Source organism: Sprattus sprattus (assembly GCF_963457725.1).
Source record: "Sprattus sprattus genome assembly, chromosome: 9".
Lineage (NCBI taxonomy): Eukaryota > Metazoa > Chordata > Actinopteri > Clupeiformes > Clupeidae > Sprattus > Sprattus sprattus.
Window position 1 is genome coordinate 4,421,424 of NC_137928.1, and position 20,632 is coordinate 4,442,055.

The following is a 20,632-nucleotide window of genomic DNA, read 5'->3' on the forward strand; positions in this document are numbered from 1 at the left end:
AATAATTTCAAGCTTGTTCCATCAATAGTATGTGGTGATGTGCTTTTTCTTTTTCTCACAGCTGGCCATTGTCTGCTCCCATCTCAGACCTAAAGATCCCTCTAGAAAGGGGGTAAAGTGCAGGTTTTGTAGCCAAAAAGTATTCTGGGAGACAAAGGTTATAGGTTATAAATACACCTTGAAGTAGTTTACCCACTTGCAACCTCATAATAATTAATAATCATGATAAATGGACATAGTCTGTTGATTGATATAAGTAGCAGTTTCCCTCAAGAAATCCTAAAATATAGTTGAATCCCTAATGCACTGCTGCATTTCATAGGTAGAGTCTGCATCTCTGGCTAAACATTGGTTTGATGAATGTGACAAAAAGCATATTTAATTAGAACTGTGGACACCCTTCCCCCCATACTTTTTAAAGGTTCAAATCAATCTTCAGAGCACATATTTTGGTCAACAACATTTTATTTCAAAAGCAGCAATGGTTATCAAAGAGACTCACATCACAACTGTAATACTTAAAATATCACAGCGTGATCACAGCGAATATCACTGTTCCCAAATAAATACAAACAAAAATACTGTCACCGACACATGCTCAAGTAAAATTAAATAACACTATCACCAGGTCACATACATTGAAGACACTTACAATTATTCTTTGTAGTAAACCAAAAAAATGATTCAATGATCTAGATTTGATGTTAGCTAAAGGTTTTGGAATCCATCAGATCATTTTACACAATGTTGACTTTGTTGATATATTAAGGTAACATTCAAAGGCAGTATGAAGTCTCTCAACTTGCCATATCTTAATGGAAAATCTATTGAATTCTATTGAATTAACGCCTGAAACTACAGAAGTTTGTTCAATGCACATAAGCTTTCCATAATGCACATTCCAAAGCTATGGGGGATAAAGCTGGAATGAACAGAGCATGTCTAACTAACTGCATGCATTCCAATGGCAACCACCTTGTTGCACACTACCAGCCAGCAGGTAATCCCAACACCACCTGAAACACACACAAAACAACATGGGACGACGTCAGTCTCAGGAATAAACACACATGACATGCTTATACATTCTGGGTCACTGAATGTTTCCAAAACCTCACAAATCTGAATGAGATATTTTTCTGTTAATTTAAAGCAACAGTATACAACAATTTGCCACTTTTTTCAGGTATATTGTTGTAGGCATCTTGTTTTGGCAGCATCTTCAAAAACATTTTGACGTTATATGGTCACCTGAAAACCAGATAAAACGCTCCCACAAAAACTGTATCGGACTTAGGGTACAACGCGAAAGGGAAAAAGTAGAGAGAGACTTTTGGCACATGCTTGCGCACACACACGCACACATGAACATCAATAGCCTCTGGGTCATTCACATTCACATATTCATCTAGCCACCATTTCCAAACTGCTGTGGACACTTACCTGTGTGGATTAAAATCACAATATGTAATATATTTACTGTACTAAATCATAAAATGACCATGATATGTCATCTCCAACAACAATTCTCCAACAACAATGCTACTGCCCGTATATTCCCCTTTTAAATTTCTGTTTGTTTTTTGGCCTGTGCTATCTGCCCATTTAAACACCCAGGGTTGCCAGATATGAAAGTTCTTCAACCAAAGACACAGTAAAACAGAGATGTAGTAAAACATGGGTGATTATTGGAGATGCATTTAAAAGATGCAGCTTCGAGCCCAGGAGGATTTAAAGACAAGTGTCAAGTTGGCTAATTCTCTACTGAACAGGTAAGTATTGAGCTTCAGCTAAATTTAGTTAATCTTAACTAGTTCATGAAGATATTTTGAGTAATTTCAACATTCGAGTAGGCCTACTCGCAATTATATTCTGTGGTCCGTGTGCAGCTGGATAATCAAGGCAGCATTTGAGACACACAGCCAGTGAAGGGATTCTACCTCGTGCTGGCTAACGCCGCCATGCTAACTTTACCTGCTATCGGTCACACTGGAGGAGTGGACAGGCCAAGGTTGTTTACTACCTCGGGAACAAACCGCATGACAGAAAAATATACGAAAGAAACTGCAAGCTTGACTCTAAACTGACTCCATTTATGAGTGCAATTACCCTATTCCGTGACTGAATAATGACGTCCAAAATGTTTTAGCTATTCATCTATCGTTTAAGAAGAGTTTATTCAATTATGTGACTGAATCAATGGATGTTGTCAAATTTCGCTAGCGTTAGATGGCTAGGTACCACTAGCACTCCTCCTGTTCTCTCCATCCTCTGCCTCTCTCATCACCAGCCCCAGACCAGCCCTCACTGGCTTCCCTTGGCACCAGTGAGGGCACTTAAGTGTATGATGCTGAGGTGCAGTATTTCTCCATGTCTCAAGGGGTAGGTTGAAAGGGAATTGTCTGATGCCCATTATGTTACATCAGTATATTAGTTATATGTGTAGTGTGTGTACTATGGTACTATGGTACTATGATTTCTCCACGTCTCAAGGGGTAGGGTGAAGGGAATTGTCTGATGCCCATTATGTTATGTGAGTATATTAGTTATATGTGTAGTGTGCGTAGCGTGTGTACTATGGTAACTATGGTTTTGGGTGCATTGATTGGTTGGTTTACCTGCCACTCCAGAGGGGAAGGCCACCAATCGCTCCAGTGGGGCGATCCACTTACTGGGCACAACGGTAACCGGGTCGGCGTAGTACTTCCAGATGAGTGACACCATCAGCGCTGCCTGGGGGAGGAGCAGAGGAAAGAACCGTGGTTTAATTTCTTCCCTCACAATGAGATAAAAGTTGGTTTGTTTCTATAGACTACCTTTCTTGTCGGGCAGCAAAACAAAAATCACTTCACTGTCATCGAAATCGTTTAATGGAACATATTTGTAACTTGTGTTCTAGGTATTAAAATGAAAAATGTAAAGCTTTGCTGAAATGTTTTTAGCAGACATTCTGGCACTTGCTGAGGTGCAACTTGTGGGAACAGCAGAGGTCAGGTCCATGTTTCAACCTGGGTTGTCTTAATAAGCTACCTTCACTCCTTTCCCCAATAGCATAGGTTGTCTTACTAAGCTACGGTCAGTCCGTTCCACAATAGCATAGCAGGTTGTCTTAATAAGCTAGCTTCACTCCTTTCCCCAATAGCATAGGTTGTCTTACTAAGCTACCTTCACTCCTTTCCTCAATAGCAGGTTGTCTTAATAAGCTACCTTCACTCATTTCCCCAATAGCATAGGTTGTCTTCATAAGCTACCTTCACTCCTTTCCCCAATAGCAGGTTGTCTTTATAAGCTACCTTCACTCATTTCCCCAATAGCATAGGTTGTCTTAATAAGCTACCTTCACTCCTTTACCCAATAGCATAGGTTGCCTTAATAAGCTACCTTCACTCCTTTCCCCAATAGCATAGCAGGTTGTCTTAATAACCTACCTTCACTCCTTTCCCCAATAGCAGGTTGTCTTAATAAGCTACCTTCACTACTTTCCCAAACAGCAATAGGTTGTCTTTATAAGCTACCTTCACTCCTTTACCCAATAGCAGGTTGTCTTTATAAGCTACCTTCACTCCGTTCCCCAATAGCATAGGTTGTCTTAATAAGCTATCTTGACTCCTTTCCCCAATAGCATAGGTTGTCTTAATAAGCTACCTTCACTCCTTTCCTCAATAGCAGGTTGTCTTAAAAAGCTATCTTCACTTCTTTCCCCAATAGCATAGCAGGTTGTCTTAATAAGCTACCTTCACTCCTTTCCCCAATAGCAGGTTGTCTTAAAAAGCTATCTTCACTCCTTTCCCCAATAGCATAGGTTGTCTTAATAAGCTATCTTCACTCCTTTCCCCAATAGCATAGGTTGTCTTAATAAGCTATCTTCACTCCTTTCCCCAATAGCATAGCAGGGTGTCTTAATAAGCTACCTTCACTTCTTTCCCAAATAGCATAGGTTGTCTTAATAAGCTACCTTCATTCCTTTCTCCAATTGCATAGGTTGTCTTAATAAGCTACCTTCACTCCTTTCCCCAATAGCAGGTTGTCTTAAAAAGCTATCTTCACTCCTTTCCCCAATAGCATAGGTTGTCTTAATAAGCTACCTTCACTCCTTTCCCCAATAGCAGATTGTCTTAAAAAGCTATCTTCACTCCTTTCCCCAATAGCATAGGTTGTCTTAATAAGCTATCTTGACTCCATTCCCCAATAGCATAGGTTGTCTTAATAAGCTATCTTGACTCCTTTCCCCAATAGCATAGGTTGTCTTAATAAGCTACCTTCACTCCTTTCCCCAATAGCATAGGTTGTCTTAATAATTTACCTTCACTCCTTTCCTCAATAGCAGGTTGTCTTAATAAGCTACCTTCACTCCTTTCCCCAATAGCAGGTTGTCTTAATAAGCCATCTTCACTCCTTTCCCCAATAGCATAGGTTGTCTTAATAAGCTACCTTCACTCCTTTCCTCAATAGCAGGTTGTCTTAAAAAGCTATCTTCACTCCTTTCCCCAATAGCACAGCAGGTTGTCTTCATAAGCTACCTTCACTCCTTTCCCCAATAGCATAGCAGGTTGTCTTAATAAGCTACCTTCACTACTTTCCCCAATAGCAGGTTGTCTTAAAAAGCTATCTTCACTCCTTTCCCTAATAGCACAGCAGGTTGTCTTCATAAGCTACCTTCACTCCTTTCCCCAATAGCATAGCAGGTTGTCTTAATAAGCTACCTTCACTACTTTCCCCAATAGCAGGTTGTCTTAAAAAGCTATCTACACTCCTTTCCCCAATAGCATAGGTTGTCTTAATAAGCTACCTTCACTCCTTTCCCCAATAGCATAGGTTGTCTTAATAAGCTACCTTCACTCCTTTCCCCAATAGCATAGGTTGTCTTAATAAGCTACCTTCACTCCTTTCCCCAATAGCATAGGTTGTCTTAATAATTTACCTTCACTCCTTTCCTCAATAGCAGGTTGTCTTAAAAAGCTATCTTCACTCCTTTCCCCAATAGCACAGCAGGTTGTCTTCATAAGCTACCTTCACTCCTTTCCCCAATAGCATAGCAGGTTGTCTTAATAAGCTACCTTCACTACTTTCCCCAATAGCAGGTTGTCTTAAAAAGCTATCTTCACTCCTTTCCCTAATAGCACAGCAGGTTGTCTTCATAAGCTACCTTCACTCCTTTCCCCAATAGCATAGGTTGTCTTAATAAGCTACCTTCACTCCTTTACCCAATAGCAGGTTGTCTTAATAAGCTACCTTCACTCCTTTCCCCAATAGCATAGGTTGTCTTAATAAGCTACCTTCACTCCTTTCCCCAATAGCAGGTTGTCTTAAAAAGCTATCGTCACTCCTTTCCCCAATAGCGTAGGTTGTCTTAATAAGCTACCTTCACTCCTTTACCCAATAGCATAGGTTGTCTTAATAAGCTACCTTCACTCCTTTCCCCAATAGCATAAGTTGTCTTAATAAGCTACCTTCACTCCTTTCCCCAATAGCATAGCAGGTTGTCTTAATAAGCTACCTTCACTACTTTCCCCAATAGCATAGCAGGTTGTCTTAATAAGCTACCCTCACTCCTTTCCCCAATAGCATAGGTTGTCTTAATAAGCTATCTTGACTCCTTTCCCCAATAGCATAGGTTGTCTAAATCTAAGCTTTTAGCCTAAGGCTTAAGCTACTCAGGTAACCATGGTATTTGACATTAATTCAATGTTATTCTCGTCATGGCTTTTTTTACTTGGAATTATTCTGGGAACAAACTATAGGCTATTTAGTGCAGTCGGTGGGGATATACCATGGATTGGGTGTACAGCTGATGTGTCAATCGCAAGAACAGCAGTGATCAGTTGCCTACATGAGTGGGGAGTGCATAACACATGGGAGGTTGCGAGCCATGTTTATGTTGATGAATGTAAAGGCTCTTTCTGTATTCTGTTGAGGACAAAAAAAGAGAGTTCTTTTGTGGAAAAGGCGCTCGTGTGGCGCAGTTTTTCTTCTTCTGCCAGAGTCTAATTAGAATAAATATGTGAATAGATATAACAAGAAATGCCATTATTGTGTATTTACCTCATGGGTAACATATAGTTTACTGACGCCTGAGAGCATTTCATTTGAGTCAGACAATCATAATGTTTGGGCCATGATACAATATTACTGCGATCCTTTACATTTGATGATGAGGCATGTTTAGCAATTTGATTTTGTGATGCACTGCGATGTATTTCTCCCATATATTACGTTTCATTTATTGGGAGGTTCTGCAGCCATCATGGCATGATACATTTGTTCTCTTCTCTGACCACATTTCCAATTTCTGCTGTGACGCAAGATAAGAATGAGGCCTTGTGCCATCTCGTGGACTTAAGAAGCAATGTTATCAGAGTAGACCTAGATACGAAAATACAATTGGAATCACAATAATAAATCTATGTTCAAATACTGTTACTTGGCGCCACTGTATTGATATACTATAATGACAAAAAATATTGTGATTCTACACTGTATGTTTTTTCCCCCCCACACCTCTACCTCCACCTATATATTAATTTGGGTAAGCTGTTATATTAATGAAACTAATACATTAAGAATTAAAACAGTTGCAAATGCTGCAGAGGTGAGGGGAAGAAAATGAAATACAGGCTACTGCTTTGTAACATGAGATGCTAACCAGGTAGATGTATGAACCAAACCAGTAGAGAACTGATATTTAAGTCCCTGGTTTAACATCAACTACAAACGTTTCAAGAGATTTACTGGTGTGCAAGATGTGTGGCTTCTCTAGCATTGCCCAATACCCACCTGAATAATGTAGAAGACTATGTTCACAATCCACTTCATCTTGGCTTGGTGAGCTGTTCGAGACTTAACTGTAGGAGAGAGAAACAGCAGTCTTAAAACTCTGCAAAGGACTTTAAGGAGAACAAAAACAAAACGATATATATATATTTTTTTTTTACATTTACACTACATTTATCCAAAGCGAGTAACAAGGGAGAAAACAATCAAGCTACGAGCAATAGAGAGTATAAATACATACTAATTTACATAAGAAATAGAAAAAAGTGCATGAATGTAACTACTGTAAGTGCAATTTAAGAACTAGTAAAAGTGCAAGTTAGGAAGGGAGGTGCTCCCTGAAGAGTTGGGTCTTTAAGAGCTTCTTAAAAAGGTAAAGAGGGACGCCCCTGCTCTGGTAGTGCTAGGCAGCTCGTTCCACCAACGTTGAATTACGAATGAGAATAGTGTAGATTGCCGTACTTGCACAGACTGCAGTGCTTAACGACACTCATTAGAGGAGCCCAGCATCCTGGGGCTTACATTTGCACTTACAAGAGCATTTAAGTAGGGTGGGAGCAGAACCAGCAATCACTCTGTATGCAAGCATAAGTGACTGGAACTTAATGTGAGCAGCTACAGGCAGACAGCGGAGCTCAATGACTTACGGAGTGACGTGCACAATTATACGTTTTAGTCAAATACATTTATACTATCTTTTTTAAACAGTTTTAGTAATAGTTAAAATTCATTCGAGGGTGTACAGTGTATGTGACATCGAGTTCCATTTCATTGTGTGCTTCTGGAATCGATGCAAGTGTGCAAGAAGCATCTTTGCTTATGGTTGGGTTCATATATGTGAATTAAGAGACACTACTTGTGCACAGAACCCTACAGGATTCCCTGGTGACCTCCTCTACATCATCTTTGGCTGAGGACAAGAGCCCTCTTGTTTCACGGTGGACATACCATGAATACAATTCTGGGTCATGTACAAGCATTTTTTTTGTTAGGATCTAGAGACAAATATTCTAACTGCACCCTTATCCTAACTTAATGTAAAGAAATCAATTATTTTCAAGAAAATGCATATGATGTTAAGTTAAACTTTCTTTTTTAAAACAGTTACAACTGTAACCATCTAGACGTATAGATGTCTCCAGCCTTACTTATGATTCTAACTGCCTATACAGTTGCTCTGGGTTTTCCCCTATACACTTTTCAACCACATGACACAGCTGCTCAGCATCTCCATGTTTCTGTCGTGGCCCTCGTCACACTGTGCACTCAATATGGCCCCTAGTTCATAATATACTATACAAATCCCAGTGAAAAAAAAAAGAAAAAAAAACCTGATCCCCCCCCGAGACATTTTCCTGGCAATCTCTGATGCAGCAATGTGCCAGACAGCGTTCATATAGAGCGGGAATCCCTCCCTCCCATCCCCTTATAGATCAGCGCACTGGGGAAGCAACTGAAGGACAGCAACAGGCAGCAGCTGTGACATGACCAACTCCCTGAATCTCTCCCCCCCCCCCCCCCCCCCCCGCAAAAAAAACACCCCCAGTGAAGAGTGAACACTACAACTGTTAACTGAAACCCACCTGCCGCTTTACACACTTGGCATGGGACAAGAAGTGGGAGAAAAAAAAAGTGGGAAAGCTGCCGTTATCCCCACCCCCAGCCCCTTTTTTACCCCTTTGTAATGGAGGTGTCCATCCAGGGTGTTACAACATGGGGCTATTTGGCTTCTGATGGCTTGGTCACTTGACACTTGGTCTGCAAGATGGACTTTTGATGTGACTAGAGGTGTGAACCCATATGAATCAGAAGTTGATCTCCCGTGTTGTATCAAAAACATAGTATAAGTAAATAAACATGTCTTACCATGGGTCTTCAGCATGTTGGTCATCTTGTTGATCTTGCGCTCCAGGCGTGCGTACCTGGCAAACTCGTCCATCATGCTGATGGCGTTGAGCTCCTTCTTCATGTCCTGGATCTGTGTTCGCATCTCCATCTCCTGGTCTGCATCCTTCTGCACGACCTTCGATAGCTGCAACCAACAAAAAATATGTCACTGCATCACCAAACCAATGTTCTGTCCAGCTCATTCATATTTCTGCTGCATTTGTTTCATCAAGGGTCTATAGATTGCCTATAAATACAGTTACTTATAAATATATACTGATATCTTATTTTTTTTAATTGAAATGTATCACATTAAGTCAAAATGTAACTGGGCTTCATTAACAGTTGGTGTGTTAGGCCACTTCTGATATACACGACACCGAACGCCACCAAACAATAAAATGCTTTCAGTGGCTCTTCTAATATTTACTGGACGTCTTCCTCAAGCCCTTGATAACGTCTTGGTATTGTGTTTTTAAATGGTTAAAGTACTGAAGAAAAGGGTAAGGATTTGGCTTTTCGATTTAAAAAAAAAAAAAATCGATCCAGTTGGCCACATCTAGACGAAAGGATAAACTGATATGATCTTAAATTCAGAGGAAAACAACATTGGCTGCCATTACTCTTAAAACCATCGCAAATGTGGTCTTACTTCTACGTACGGGCGCATAATTGTCAAAAAAAAACAACATTACAGCATCACGTCACATACAAACAACGGTGACCAAAATTTCTTTCAAGGTCGTGCTCCTATTGTTTTTTTAAAGCCTAAACATGGTGGATATCTTAGAGGGAGAAAGTGTCCATTTGTGACTTCGGTTGAGCTGAGATGGGATGGAGGATGTTGTTTCGAATATTTTGCCTCTATATTTGCCCCATGCAAATTTTACAGACACATAACCGTGTAGCCTATGAAACAACTCGACAACATTTAAACCCAAACGTATCTTCTATAGGGTTCTTCTATAGACTCCATGAGTCGAAGCTTTTTGAACAACTCCAGGACCACACCTTCGAGGCTATAGGAGTGTAGGCTGAAAAGAAATGCAGTCAAGGGTTGCCATTTGCTTTTGTGTCTGAGATGAACAGTGCTACACGAAGAGGCTACTTCTGGCTAATTCATGAAAATGTAGCATTGCAACGTTACATTTCCTAAAAGCTACATTTCAAACACTCGTTAATTTCGTAGGTCACTACTTACAAAAGAGGACAAGCTTGGCAATAGTGCTTTGACGAGGTTACACAAAAACACAGACCCCAGTACCAGGAACCAATTGTACCCGGCAGCCATGTTTGCTGTTTATCAACGTGATCACACTGTAATAAGAAAGGGAACACCCCCCCAAAGAAGCTTTGAGCGGGCTACGTCTCTATTCGGCTATTTCACATAGTGAGCGCGACAAAAATAAAAAAAATGTAAATATATAGGATCTGTAAATGCCTAAAATGAACATTGCCTTTCGAATTATTTTCAGAAATTCATTGCATTTATTTCAGAAGTGCTTTCGACAAACCGGAAGGACATAGGCTACCTTGAAATGGAGAGGGCTAATTTAGGAGAAAGTGCTTGTACACTAAGCATGATATTATCTAGTTGATTCATTTTTTTGAGAAACCAGAGAAATAGTGTATGGTTCAAGGGAAATTTACATTCGACGTAAAACAAAAAAAAATCTAGAACGCATGGGCTACGTATATAGCAACTGATTGGCGTATTGACCTACCCACACAGGTATCTTGCTTTGGTTTGAAAATGTGTTGCCAAGACCTTTAAGCCAATCAATGGGAAAAGGGGGCGGGGAGTAGGTTGCCCGTCAGGTTGGTGGTATAATGAATAGAATATAGAGAGGGGGGATCCAATCCGGTTTCAGCTAGTTTATGTTCCGATAGAACATTTATGCTAGCAACACTGTGTTCCAAGGTACTGTTAGAGTCTTACTGAACACATACAGCAGTACATTGTTAGCTTGCGCTGTGGTTAGGTTACCTTCTTTTCTCTACCTAAAAAAGTAGACAACAAGTTTAGCAGCAATGCCGAAGAGAAGCAAAGTAAGTTGAAATGTATACAGAATCTACAAATCTAACAATTTTTTTTAATACTATTTGCATGTGTGTATCTCTTCAAAATGTTAGGCTAACATATAAAATTGTTCAACAATTGCATGTGCATGCTCTCTTGGTTGATACATTGTAGCATAATTTCATTGAGGTGTTTCTTCGTTCAATATCCTAGCCTACCAGGCAATGCGCTGGTGTCCTAAACTGGCGCCTTTTTTCTTAGTGCTGTGGAATATTCAGGAGAGTACATTCGATCCATAGCCACTTCCTTGTATGTCTTCAAACCAGTGACTTATAGAAACGTATTTATCCCATTTGTGCATGTTTGATGGAGGTTACTTAGTGTATGAGCTCGAACAAAGGGGTGTAACCCACAAGCGATAGAACATGTTGCTACTCTAGGGGGATAACCTGTGCCTAAAAGCTTGTTTGCGTTTTTTAGAGAGGACCCGTTGAGACAACCACTCGTGTATGACTTTGTCTCATTTAAAATCAGGGGCGAAGTTTTATCCTCTAAGTTTGACCGTGTCTGTCGTGCAGTGGTAAGTTTGCAGTTTGTCGTGTGCATTGAAGCGTAACTGTTATGCGCGAGTCCTTTTGGTTCCTGGAGAGGGTACGGTGTCATGGCTGCCCTTGCGCGCAAGAAAAGAATGTGACTACCCTGCATCCTAATTTGATTTGGCTGGCTTTTTAGTGAAGACTCATGTAGGTTTCAGCGCCTGGGCTTGAAAACGGAAAATTCGGACAACTATTGACCTTATTTCCCCCTCCGTTCTGTTTTGTCGGTGCACATTGATTTTCCCCTGGCAACCCCGTTGAATATGGTATTATGCAATTTTGTCCGCCACCATAGCGCCGCTAGGATCGCCATCAGCTCGAGTGATCGGTATCTTAATGTGGTTATATATACGGCTATATATACGGTGAATGTTCTTGGGAGCAGCATTCGAGCGAATGGCGGGAACACAAAGTAGAATGGTTGACGTAGCAGTAGATGCTTTCATGTAACAAATCCCTGCGAATTGCTGCTGAATGAATGCAGTGTGTAGAGGCGGAGCTGCCATACCCCTCCTCCCTGTGTACAGTCAGACGGTATCAGCCAGTAGTTATGGCAGGGCTACTTCTGATTCGGTATTGTGTAGCCGCTCATCATTTAATGGCGGTCAGATGGCCCACGCAGCGAAAAGGCGAAAAACACTTGGGGTCTATCTTGAAAATACCCGAGTGCTTGTCTACCATCCCCCACCCACTTACAGATTACATAATTCCCAGTAACTTGGAGAGGGGGGATGGGAAGCAGCGGTGTGCCCCTCCCCCCTTCCGAATTCTACACACCCACCCACGAGTGTCTGAAATTACTATGGTTTACATTTTGTTTTTCCCTCCCTTTTCTCTGCAAACAGGCTAACAATGACGTCGAAGTCGGAGAGGTCAGTATACATGAACACCTACGTTTCTCACCAGCTATTATTGACAAATAAAATATGTAAATAGTCCATGTGAGCACTATGATGTGAAGGGACTTATTGTTCTTTTGTTTCCTTCTCCCCTGCCCCTTCAACAGCCCAAGAGGAGGTCAGAGAGACTCAGTGCTGTAAGTGCTCAATTATACACGCTTACTCTGAATGTATCTTAGGACGAAATAATGAAAATCAAAAATTGACATCAGTAAAATGATTTTCCCAAAGTTTGATTTGCCCTTTTTTTAAATGAAATTAATTAAATCTTATAAATATGTATTTTTCAGAAACCACTGCCAAAGGCTGAGCCGAAACCAAAGGTGAGCATCTGTTCACAAAAATAAACATACGCCGTGTGGCGTTTCTAGGTATTGCCTTAAACATCCCTCTAAAATGTTTTTGTGCTATTTTCTGTTCTGCAGCAGAAGCCTGCTGCCAAGCCCAAGAAGGTGAAGGAGGTGGTGGAGAAGGTAAAGGCAAAGCCTAAGGAGAAGGAGGAGAAAGAGGAGGCTGAGGTTGAGGAAGAGGAGGAGGAGGAGGCCGCCCCTGAGGAGGAGGAGGAGGCACCCGCAGAGAATGGAGAGGCTAAAGCTGATGAGGTCAGACATTCATCCTTTTCAATGTAGATTAGATGCCAGAGACCTATATATATATATATATATATATATATATAATATATATATATTTATATATTTATATCATAATCACCTATATATATTTATATCAATCGCCTAAGTATATTTATATCATAATCACCTATATATATATTTCTATCACCTATATATATTAATATCAATCCCCTATATATATTTATATCATAATCACCTATATATTTATTTATGTATATATCGGTGAATACGTACTTTTCCCCAATTCAAATAACCACTGGATATAACCACTATAGTCTAGACAGTAGCCTCTAACAACGTCATGCATAAGTTACCTTCTGCTAATATGATTAGCCATAGCCTAGTCAGTTGGGTTGCTATATTGCTATCCTTGTAATCCTATACATCCCTCCACACGCTGAGATTACATCACAGAGGTGATCTTATTTCTCACAAACCTGTTTTTTTCTGGTTCACCAGGAGGCGGCAGCCGCAGAAGACGAGCCAGAACAGAAAGACGATGAGGCCGCTGAATAGCACCACCACCACCACAATACTCAAGAGCTCCCCATACCTCTTTTCATGTACAATTCAGAGGACTATTTTTATCAACTATTTTCTAAAAAAAAAAAATTGCAGGTTTTTTAGTAGCTCAGTAGCAGAAAAACATTTTATAGAAAAAAAAATGCAAAAAAAAAAAAAGAAAATGCGTTAGAAGAGGGATCTCAGAGTATCCTGATTTTTTTGTTTTTACAGCTCCTTAACGGGAGTGGTCATTTGAGTGATCTCTGTGTTTCTCTTTTTTTTTGTTCTTTCATTTTTAAAACTCTGTATTGTTTCTAAGAGGGGAGGGAGTGGGGCTGGTTGCTGCAAAGATGTCACGCGATCACGCCATTTCTTTGAGGAATCAGTTTTGTTGACGGGGGAGATTTGCCTGAGAGACTAACATTCCATAGGCTTTATGAGGGACTATGTATGTAACCTGTATCGTATTGGGAGAAGGGTGGGTCTTATACGATATTACATTGTCTGTCTTGTTGTTTATGATTGGGTGGGCAGGGGTTGATTGTTTGTGAGCTGTGTTCTATGAATTTAAATTCTCTTATCCATGCAGTCTTCTAAATCAACAGCTTTGATGGGTTCATCTGGTTACCATAGTACTGTATCATTCATCAGGCTTTTGTGCATAACAAATAATGAGTCTCTGTTTGGTGATAGCATTGCAATAACATTTGTATAGCTGCTGTGAACACACACAATGGTCTTCATGATTTCTGTATGCAGTATGTAACGGTACTTGTTAAGGATGACAAAAAAATGGAATCATGTTTTAGCCAAGCTAATGACGTGAACAACATTACAGTGTTAAAACTACAGGCTATAGCTAACTGATGAGCAAAATGACTGTACTTTCACTTGAACATACCAGCAGTAGCAATATTTTCCCAAGGGTTTTAGGTTTGAAGTACAAATGTACAGTTTCATTTTTTTGTAGCTGTATCTGTGTAATGATTGGTATGAACATACCAATAAAATGGATGTAATTTCCTCAATGTCTGTGAACATGCATGTGTCGGTGGTCGGGGTGGTTGAAAATATAGGAGATTCGAAAAGGGGATACTTCTCTGGTTATTTTGGTGTGTCTCCTTCATGGTAGATATTCACCTATTTCATTATCATCTGTATGTGCCCATATTTGTCATCTATTTACATGGTTTAAAGGGTCTTTCATGCCAACATGGCAGCCTGGTGCTTTTAAATAATGCAACTAATGTACTTAGGTATAGCCAGAGCCCCTCTCAAGTGTCACAGTCTTGGAGTAGTCTAGACTCAATGATTTCCCTTAATAAACAGGCCTACCCTTAATGTCCTTTAAATGAATGGAGATGATTTTTGGCCTCTAAATGCCTGTGTAAAAGATTATGGCAGATAGCAACATCCAAACAGGTACAGCTGACTATTAAGATTACAAAAATGATTAAGAGTGTACCTAAAAATGTTAGCTTCTACTAACAGCTATCCGCAGGGGGAAAAAAAGAAAAAGCTTACTGCAGGCCTTTAAATAGCCAAACTCTTTTTTTCCCTCACTGTAGGAATATCATTTGAATTTATTTGAGGATGTCATTACAATCTATACTCTGCCGAACTCATGGAATAATAACTCACGAAGTATTTGAGCCTGCAAGGCAAATGAAAAAAAAAAAAAAACATGTCTCTCTTTTTGTTGATCGCTTCATAAAAATCAATCGCTATGTAGCCTGATCTATTTTTTGGGCATTTCAATAACCTTGAATGCGTCTCAGGTTATATTTTATAACAAAGAGTGGTTTAGAAACAATGTGACACTCATAGCGTATAAAGACTACATCTCCACTATCAAACGATCCTTGGTAGAGAATGACATTTACTACAATATTGAGCTCCTGCCATGGGTCGCCATTGTTTATGACGTCATCGTCAAGTTGTTCGACCTTGTCGAGAATATACAACGTATCAAAGCTCTAAAATACAGAATAATTAAAAGTAGTTGTCGTGTTGCAATTAAATTGCAAGGTCATGTTGTGTGTTTGCAAACATTCACCGTAGGGGTCTACGCATGGACCGTTTTGAGCGGGCACCTTTTGTTGCAAGACAGAGAGGAAGACCAGTCGTCTCCCCACCCCCTGTTTCCTCTGCTCTGGCGGAAGTAACTCATAAAGCTGAGGCCTCATCCTTCCAATGGCGGCTGCTAGCTGGCTGAATAGAAAGCGGGAGCAACTGTGGAGGGGGTCCGATCAGTGGAACAGAAATTAAATAAATATATCACACTCTTTTCTAAACCTAAAGTTACTACCAAAATTGTATATCCCGAAAGCTATGGCCGATTCAGTGGCCAAAAATGGGAATATTTCGCTTCTTGAATCGGGTAAGCTGTACAAAAGTAGCAAAATATATTCACAGAATTGCCGTCATTACTAATTCTTTAATTTATATTCAACCTTATTAACGATTTCCTTCCGTCAACTTACAGAGCTTTATTATCTTATCTCACGGTTTCTGACAACGGGTCCTTGTCGGAGAGCGGCTGAGGTGAGCTGGCTTGCCGTCGAAGCTTCACTCTGTATTGTGTCTTGAATGTTGTTGAACTGCTCATGTGTGCGCCTCTGAGAAATGTTTTAATCTATTGCAGGTTCTTGTGAGTGAACTAGAGGAATATCAGGTGTGTAAATATCGTTCCGTAGCACAGGCTGTTGCTTTTGCTTGCATCCTTAGCAACTTGCCCTGCTAGCCCCGGCTAAATTACCAAATGCTTCAGTGTGACTTTGTCACAATATCTCCCGACATCAGTTAGACAAAACAAAAATAAGACCATGTGCTGTTTGTTGGACTTTAATTTGAACAACCAGCTGTATTTTGAGAGCTAATACAACGACCTTTCCCCTTTAGCTTCTTCCCCGTAGGCTGGACTGGGAAGGAAATGGGCATCCAAGATCTTACGAAGATGTGGTAAGTTTATTTGCTGATTTTGCATCAGTCATTGTATTAATTGTTTTGTATTAATCATCGAATAATTAACACCAACGGTAGTTTTCTGTCAAGCTTTGATGGCTCTCCCGTCTTTATGTTTCTCATGTTGGATAATGCTTTTTTCCGTTAGATCATGCAATACAGTATAAGTGGGATTTGTTTTTTATCTTTGAAATATGACCATCAGTTCTGCTGAAACGTGTTTTTACTGTCTCGTATTATTTAGTGGTGTATTGCAGATAGGGTGGGGATTGAGCAGCTTTGGGTACGTCAAGTTCACCCAGTTGGCCAATCCGCACTGTAGGAACACTGTCAGCGCTTTTATTTTGCTTGTAACGGGCGTTGTGATTGGTTAGTGTTAGAGAATTGTTTTGCATACAGCGATCTGCTAGGCGACGTCTGTTTGGGAGAAATTGAAAGGTCTGACATCGGTATGAGCTGTCAGTATGACTTGGGGTTCAAACTTCTCATATAATGGACAATTATGTGGATATTTAAGTAATATAGAATTGAGAAGCCACCAGATCTATATTATTTTCAGCAATGTAGTCCAAGCTCTTTGTGCCAACGTGCAGGTTGTGGAAGTGAGGATTTAAACTGTCTGTGGCCTGTACACAAACAAACACACACTGACACTCACACACAACCATTTGTAATTGTATTATCTGTATCACCATCTGTATCAGAAATACACTTGCAACATTTTTAATGTGCCAGATTAACACTCTTTTTAAATGTCCTTTGTGCACTGGAGGCTATGAACATGCTTGTGTTTGTTGTCCTAAAGGTTGCAGCGAACAAGCACGTTGCACCAGACCACTTGCTGCAGATATGCAAGCGCATTGGGCCCATTCTGGATAAAGAAGTGCCACCCAGTGTGTCAGGAGTTGGCTCACTGCTGGGTACAGGGAGGCAGTCCTTACTCCGCACATCAAAAGGTGCTGTGGACCTGCTGCTTCTACATTTTAATAACAATAATAATAATAATAATAATAATGCATTTTATTTGTATAGCGACGTCTGTTTGGAAGAAATTGATCAATCTGTAGGATTTTAGATTTTTTTTTGTTGACACTGAGAAGAGATGATGGTGACCGCATATTGCTAGAAGCAGTTATTTCATTTCACCTGCATCTTGGAGACTATTCTAAGCCCTGGTCCAGATGGGTGACTACCCCCCCCCCCCCCCCCCCCCCTTCTCCTGTGGATCATCATTATATCTAAGCTAATAAATTGATCCAGTCTGTCAGGACCATTTGAGTTCTAGCTCCTCTTTGTGAAAGTACACAAGCTGCTTGGGGTTTACTTGACGAGTCCAAGTGGTGCACATGTGTAGAGCCACTCATCCCATATTCATTCGCCACTTGTCGTCCATATGCCAGTTGTCACCACCACTGTCTTGAGGGGGATTTGCTCTGTGTGAGGGCCTCAGCTGCAGGGCGTATGGAAAGATTTATTATTTTTGTTTCCCCCCCCCCCCCCCCCCTCCCCCCTCTCTCTTGTCCTCCCTCCTGCTCTCAGATTGCAGTGTCGTGAAGTGGAAAGGCTCATTCTTCGCTGCACTCCACAGAGGACGACCGCCAGAGAGGCCTTCGAGTTGTCAAAGCGCCCCGAATTTAGGTGAGTACGCTTGGGGGTTGCTTTTTTTTGGGGGCAAAGTTTGAGTGAAGTATTTATATTGCAGTCCAATCAATGGATATATAGCGACACATAAATCAGTGAGATCTTAGACTGGCTGTCGAGCGGGTGGTGTTGAGGGAATCATCGTCTATAACATTCAGCTATTGGACTTGAACTATTTCTGGTTACTAAGTCTAGTTATTGATGTATTTCATTTAAGTTGTGTTCTGTATAAAAGTAAAAGGCACTCTCTCTCTCAATGCTACTTGTAAATGCCTACCTGGAAGTGCGGTAATACCAGGACCGTGCTAAAATAGTAATCTGCAGCATGGGACCAGATAGATAGATAGATAGAGAGAGTGCTGGATTCCTGAGGGTGGATCTGCCAGGCAAGGTGCCTTCTGTGAGCTGTGGACAGTTGAAGAAGCAAGAACATTTACCACAGGTTACTCAGGACCACTCAGGTGAAGTGGCTTACGATAAACACTTGTGGAGTAGAGACGGGTGGATTTAAATAGGGTGCTGAAACAATGTGTTTATGGCCGACACAAGGGGACAGACTCCTGATCAGGGGTGCCTTTCTCGAAAGTACCAATCGGAAGAGCTCCCATAATTCAACGATGGAGAGACTAAATGATCGTTTTGAACACACTCTCCTAGTTTCCTCGGGGGTTACTCAACAACGCTTTTGGGAAATGAATGTTGATGAATGTTGTTCAGATATTTACCTGCAACAGCCATGAAAACCTGGCTGCTTATGAGTATACTGACCGTATGAGTATACTGACCGTGAGCATGCTTTATACTGACCGTGAGCATGCTTTATACTGACCAAGAGGCTTCTTTTGAGTATACTGACCGTGAGGGTTCTTTTGAGTATACTGACCGTGAGGGTTCTTTTGATTATACTGACCGTGAGCATGGCAGTTTGGTTGCTTAGCGTCGCACTAGTGTAGTTTAGTTTTTCCTCGAATGCTATGCTTGTTCATGAGTGACAGTTTTCAACCTTGTGTGGGTTTGAAACGGGGGGCATCTGTGTGCTGTTGGTATTGTTGTAATGCCAGATCTAACAAGTGAGCGGAGATCACCCGGGCCCGCTGCGTCTGTGTTGTTGTTTTTTTCTGAAGCTCGCCTCCTGTTCGTCCGTTCACAGTGAAAGTATGCCGGGGCAGAGAACTGACGGGCGCGCAGAGGTACAGCTCTGTGAACCCGGTGAGCAACTATCAGAACATGAAGATGCACCGCAGGATCCTGGGTCACCTGTCGGCAGTCTACTGCATCGCCTTCGACCGCACCGGCCTCAGGATCTTTACAGTGAGTACATAAAACTGCCCTTGCCTTTTGGCCTGGTCTAGTCTGTTCATTTGTAAAGTACTTTGAATTACCAATGTGGAAGAATTGTGCTGTATAAATACACTTGCTTTGCCTAACCTAGTCTAGACTAGTCTCAAGCGTTGGGTTGCATTATTTTAGGCCTCCCTTTCAGTTTTACCCCTTAGTTCTGTTGAATGTGCTGATCTAGCTTACTGAGGAGTCATTTGTGCATGCAGCCAAAACTCACTGTCCTATTTGTTGAATTAGCGACCTGGATGAACTCAACCTCTTATGACTGTCTTGTCAAGTATATGAAAGTTCCAGTTTCCACTTCATATTGGCACAATTCCCGCATTCCTTCTGGTACAGCTGGCCCTTGTCCACCTGTAGTGCATGAAGCCACTGAATCTCATTGGTTCACACCTCCAGCTTTTGACATTTCCTCATTATGTCACGGTGTGCCTACAGAAAGAAGCTTGAGTAGACCCAACATAGACAGCTTAGTGTGGTTTACGGAGTCTGGAACTTTTGACCTAGATGTTCAAAGTGTCTTGCTATGCAGCAAATCCAGATTGACAGAAAATACAGTAAAGGATGTCCACACTATGCAGCTCTGGTTTCTGCCTTGTGGCTGTTTTTGGGGTGTAAACGTGTTTGTTTTTCTGCCTTGTGGCAGTTTTTGGGGTGTAAACGTGTTTGTTTCTGCCTTGTGGCAGTTTTTGGGGTGTAGACGTGTTTGTTTTCTGACTTGTGGCTGTTTTTGGGGTGTAAACGTGTGTTTTGATTCGGCACTAAAGGGCTCAGACGACTGTTTGGTGAAGATCTGGTCCTCCTTCGACGGAAGGCTTCACTCCACGCTACGGGGCCACTCGGCGGAGATCTCGGACCTGGCCGTAAACTTCGAGAACACTCTGATCGCTGCCGGCAGCTGTGACAAGACCATCCGCGTGTGGTGCCTTCGAACCTGCGCCCCTGTGGCGGTGCTTCAGGGACACACCGGCTCCATTACCTCGCTACAGGTACGCCTCACCTGCACCTCACCTGTGTATGGGTTAGGGGTTACGGCCTCAGCCCAGGTAGCTAAGGAAAGGCCCTCACCAACAGCCTATGGGTAAGAACACACATGGGCGTCTTTTTATAAACACTAGATTTAGGGTAAGAACACACATGGGCGTCTTTTTAAAAACGGGACACTAGAAAATGCATTGATTCCTATGGTACGGCGAGCTTTGCGTAGGTGCACATGCTAAGTTCGCCGTACCATAGGAATCAATGCATTTTCTAGCGTCCCGTTTTTAAAAAGACGCCCATGTGTGTTCTTACCCTAAATCTAGTGTTGGGTTCTATTGTGTTGGAGAGTGGGTGAAATTATGGGATGGGGCAATAGTGGACGTTCTTTGTCAGCTT

General features: G+C 41.3%; 3 protein-coding genes across 4 annotated transcripts in view; 2 read left to right on the top strand and 1 right to left on the bottom strand.

Annotated features, from left to right (window-relative positions):
* Window positions 1-447: 447 nt before the first annotated feature.
* On the bottom strand, window positions 448-15,892 carry get1 (guided entry of tail-anchored proteins factor 1; the record flags this gene model as incomplete). 2 transcript variants are annotated; one of them, XM_080844800.1, is made up of 6 exons in its annotated part: window positions 448-1,016; window positions 2,619-2,733; window positions 6,775-6,842; window positions 8,638-8,803; window positions 15,403-15,541; window positions 15,793-15,892. In XM_080844800.1, 5 exons carry the CDS (start codon window positions 15,493-15,495, stop codon window positions 943-945), a joined length of 516 nt encoding a protein of 171 aa, XP_080700926.1. In that variant the 3' UTR covers window positions 448-942. The 2 variants fall into 2 exon arrangements, with proteins under 2 accessions (XP_080700926.1, XP_080700927.1); XM_080844801.1 differs by lacking the exons at window positions 15,403-15,541; window positions 15,793-15,892 and adding an exon at window positions 9,860-9,949.
* Window positions 10,546-14,337, top strand: hmgn1a (high mobility group nucleosome binding domain 1a). Its single transcript, XM_080844472.1, has 6 exons — window positions 10,546-10,707; window positions 12,120-12,146; window positions 12,281-12,310; window positions 12,464-12,496; window positions 12,599-12,775; window positions 13,265-14,337. The coding sequence occupies exons 1-6, from the start codon at window positions 10,690-10,692 to the stop codon at window positions 13,319-13,321; spliced, it is 342 nt and encodes a 113-aa protein (XP_080700598.1). The 5' UTR covers window positions 10,546-10,689; the 3' UTR covers window positions 13,322-14,337.
* The window catches only part of brwd1 (bromodomain and WD repeat domain containing 1), a 37,292-nt gene continuing 32,167 nt past the window's right edge, over window positions 15,508-20,632 (top strand). Inside the window, exons 1-8 of the mRNA XM_080844810.1 lie at window positions 15,508-15,689; window positions 15,795-15,853; window positions 15,954-15,983; window positions 16,211-16,270; window positions 17,079-17,229; window positions 17,813-17,911; window positions 19,065-19,225; window positions 20,023-20,244. Of these exons, the coding sequence (XP_080700936.1) occupies window positions 15,641-15,689; window positions 15,795-15,853; window positions 15,954-15,983; window positions 16,211-16,270; window positions 17,079-17,229; window positions 17,813-17,911; window positions 19,065-19,225; window positions 20,023-20,244 (831 nt within the window). The 5' untranslated portion in view covers window positions 15,508-15,640. The remainder of the gene's footprint in view (window positions 15,690-15,794; window positions 15,854-15,953; window positions 15,984-16,210; window positions 16,271-17,078; window positions 17,230-17,812; window positions 17,912-19,064; window positions 19,226-20,022; window positions 20,245-20,632) is intronic.

Bases quoted from the DNA above. Each gene is read 5' to 3' on its own strand.
- hmgn1a (XM_080844472.1), top strand. The intron at 12,311-12,463 runs GTAAGTGCTCAA...TGTATTTTTCAG, and splicing joins GGTCAGAGAGACTCAGTGCT to AAACCACTGCCAAAGGCTGA. The intron at 12,497-12,598 runs GTGAGCATCTGT...TCTGTTCTGCAG, and splicing joins AGGCTGAGCCGAAACCAAAG to CAGAAGCCTGCTGCCAAGCC.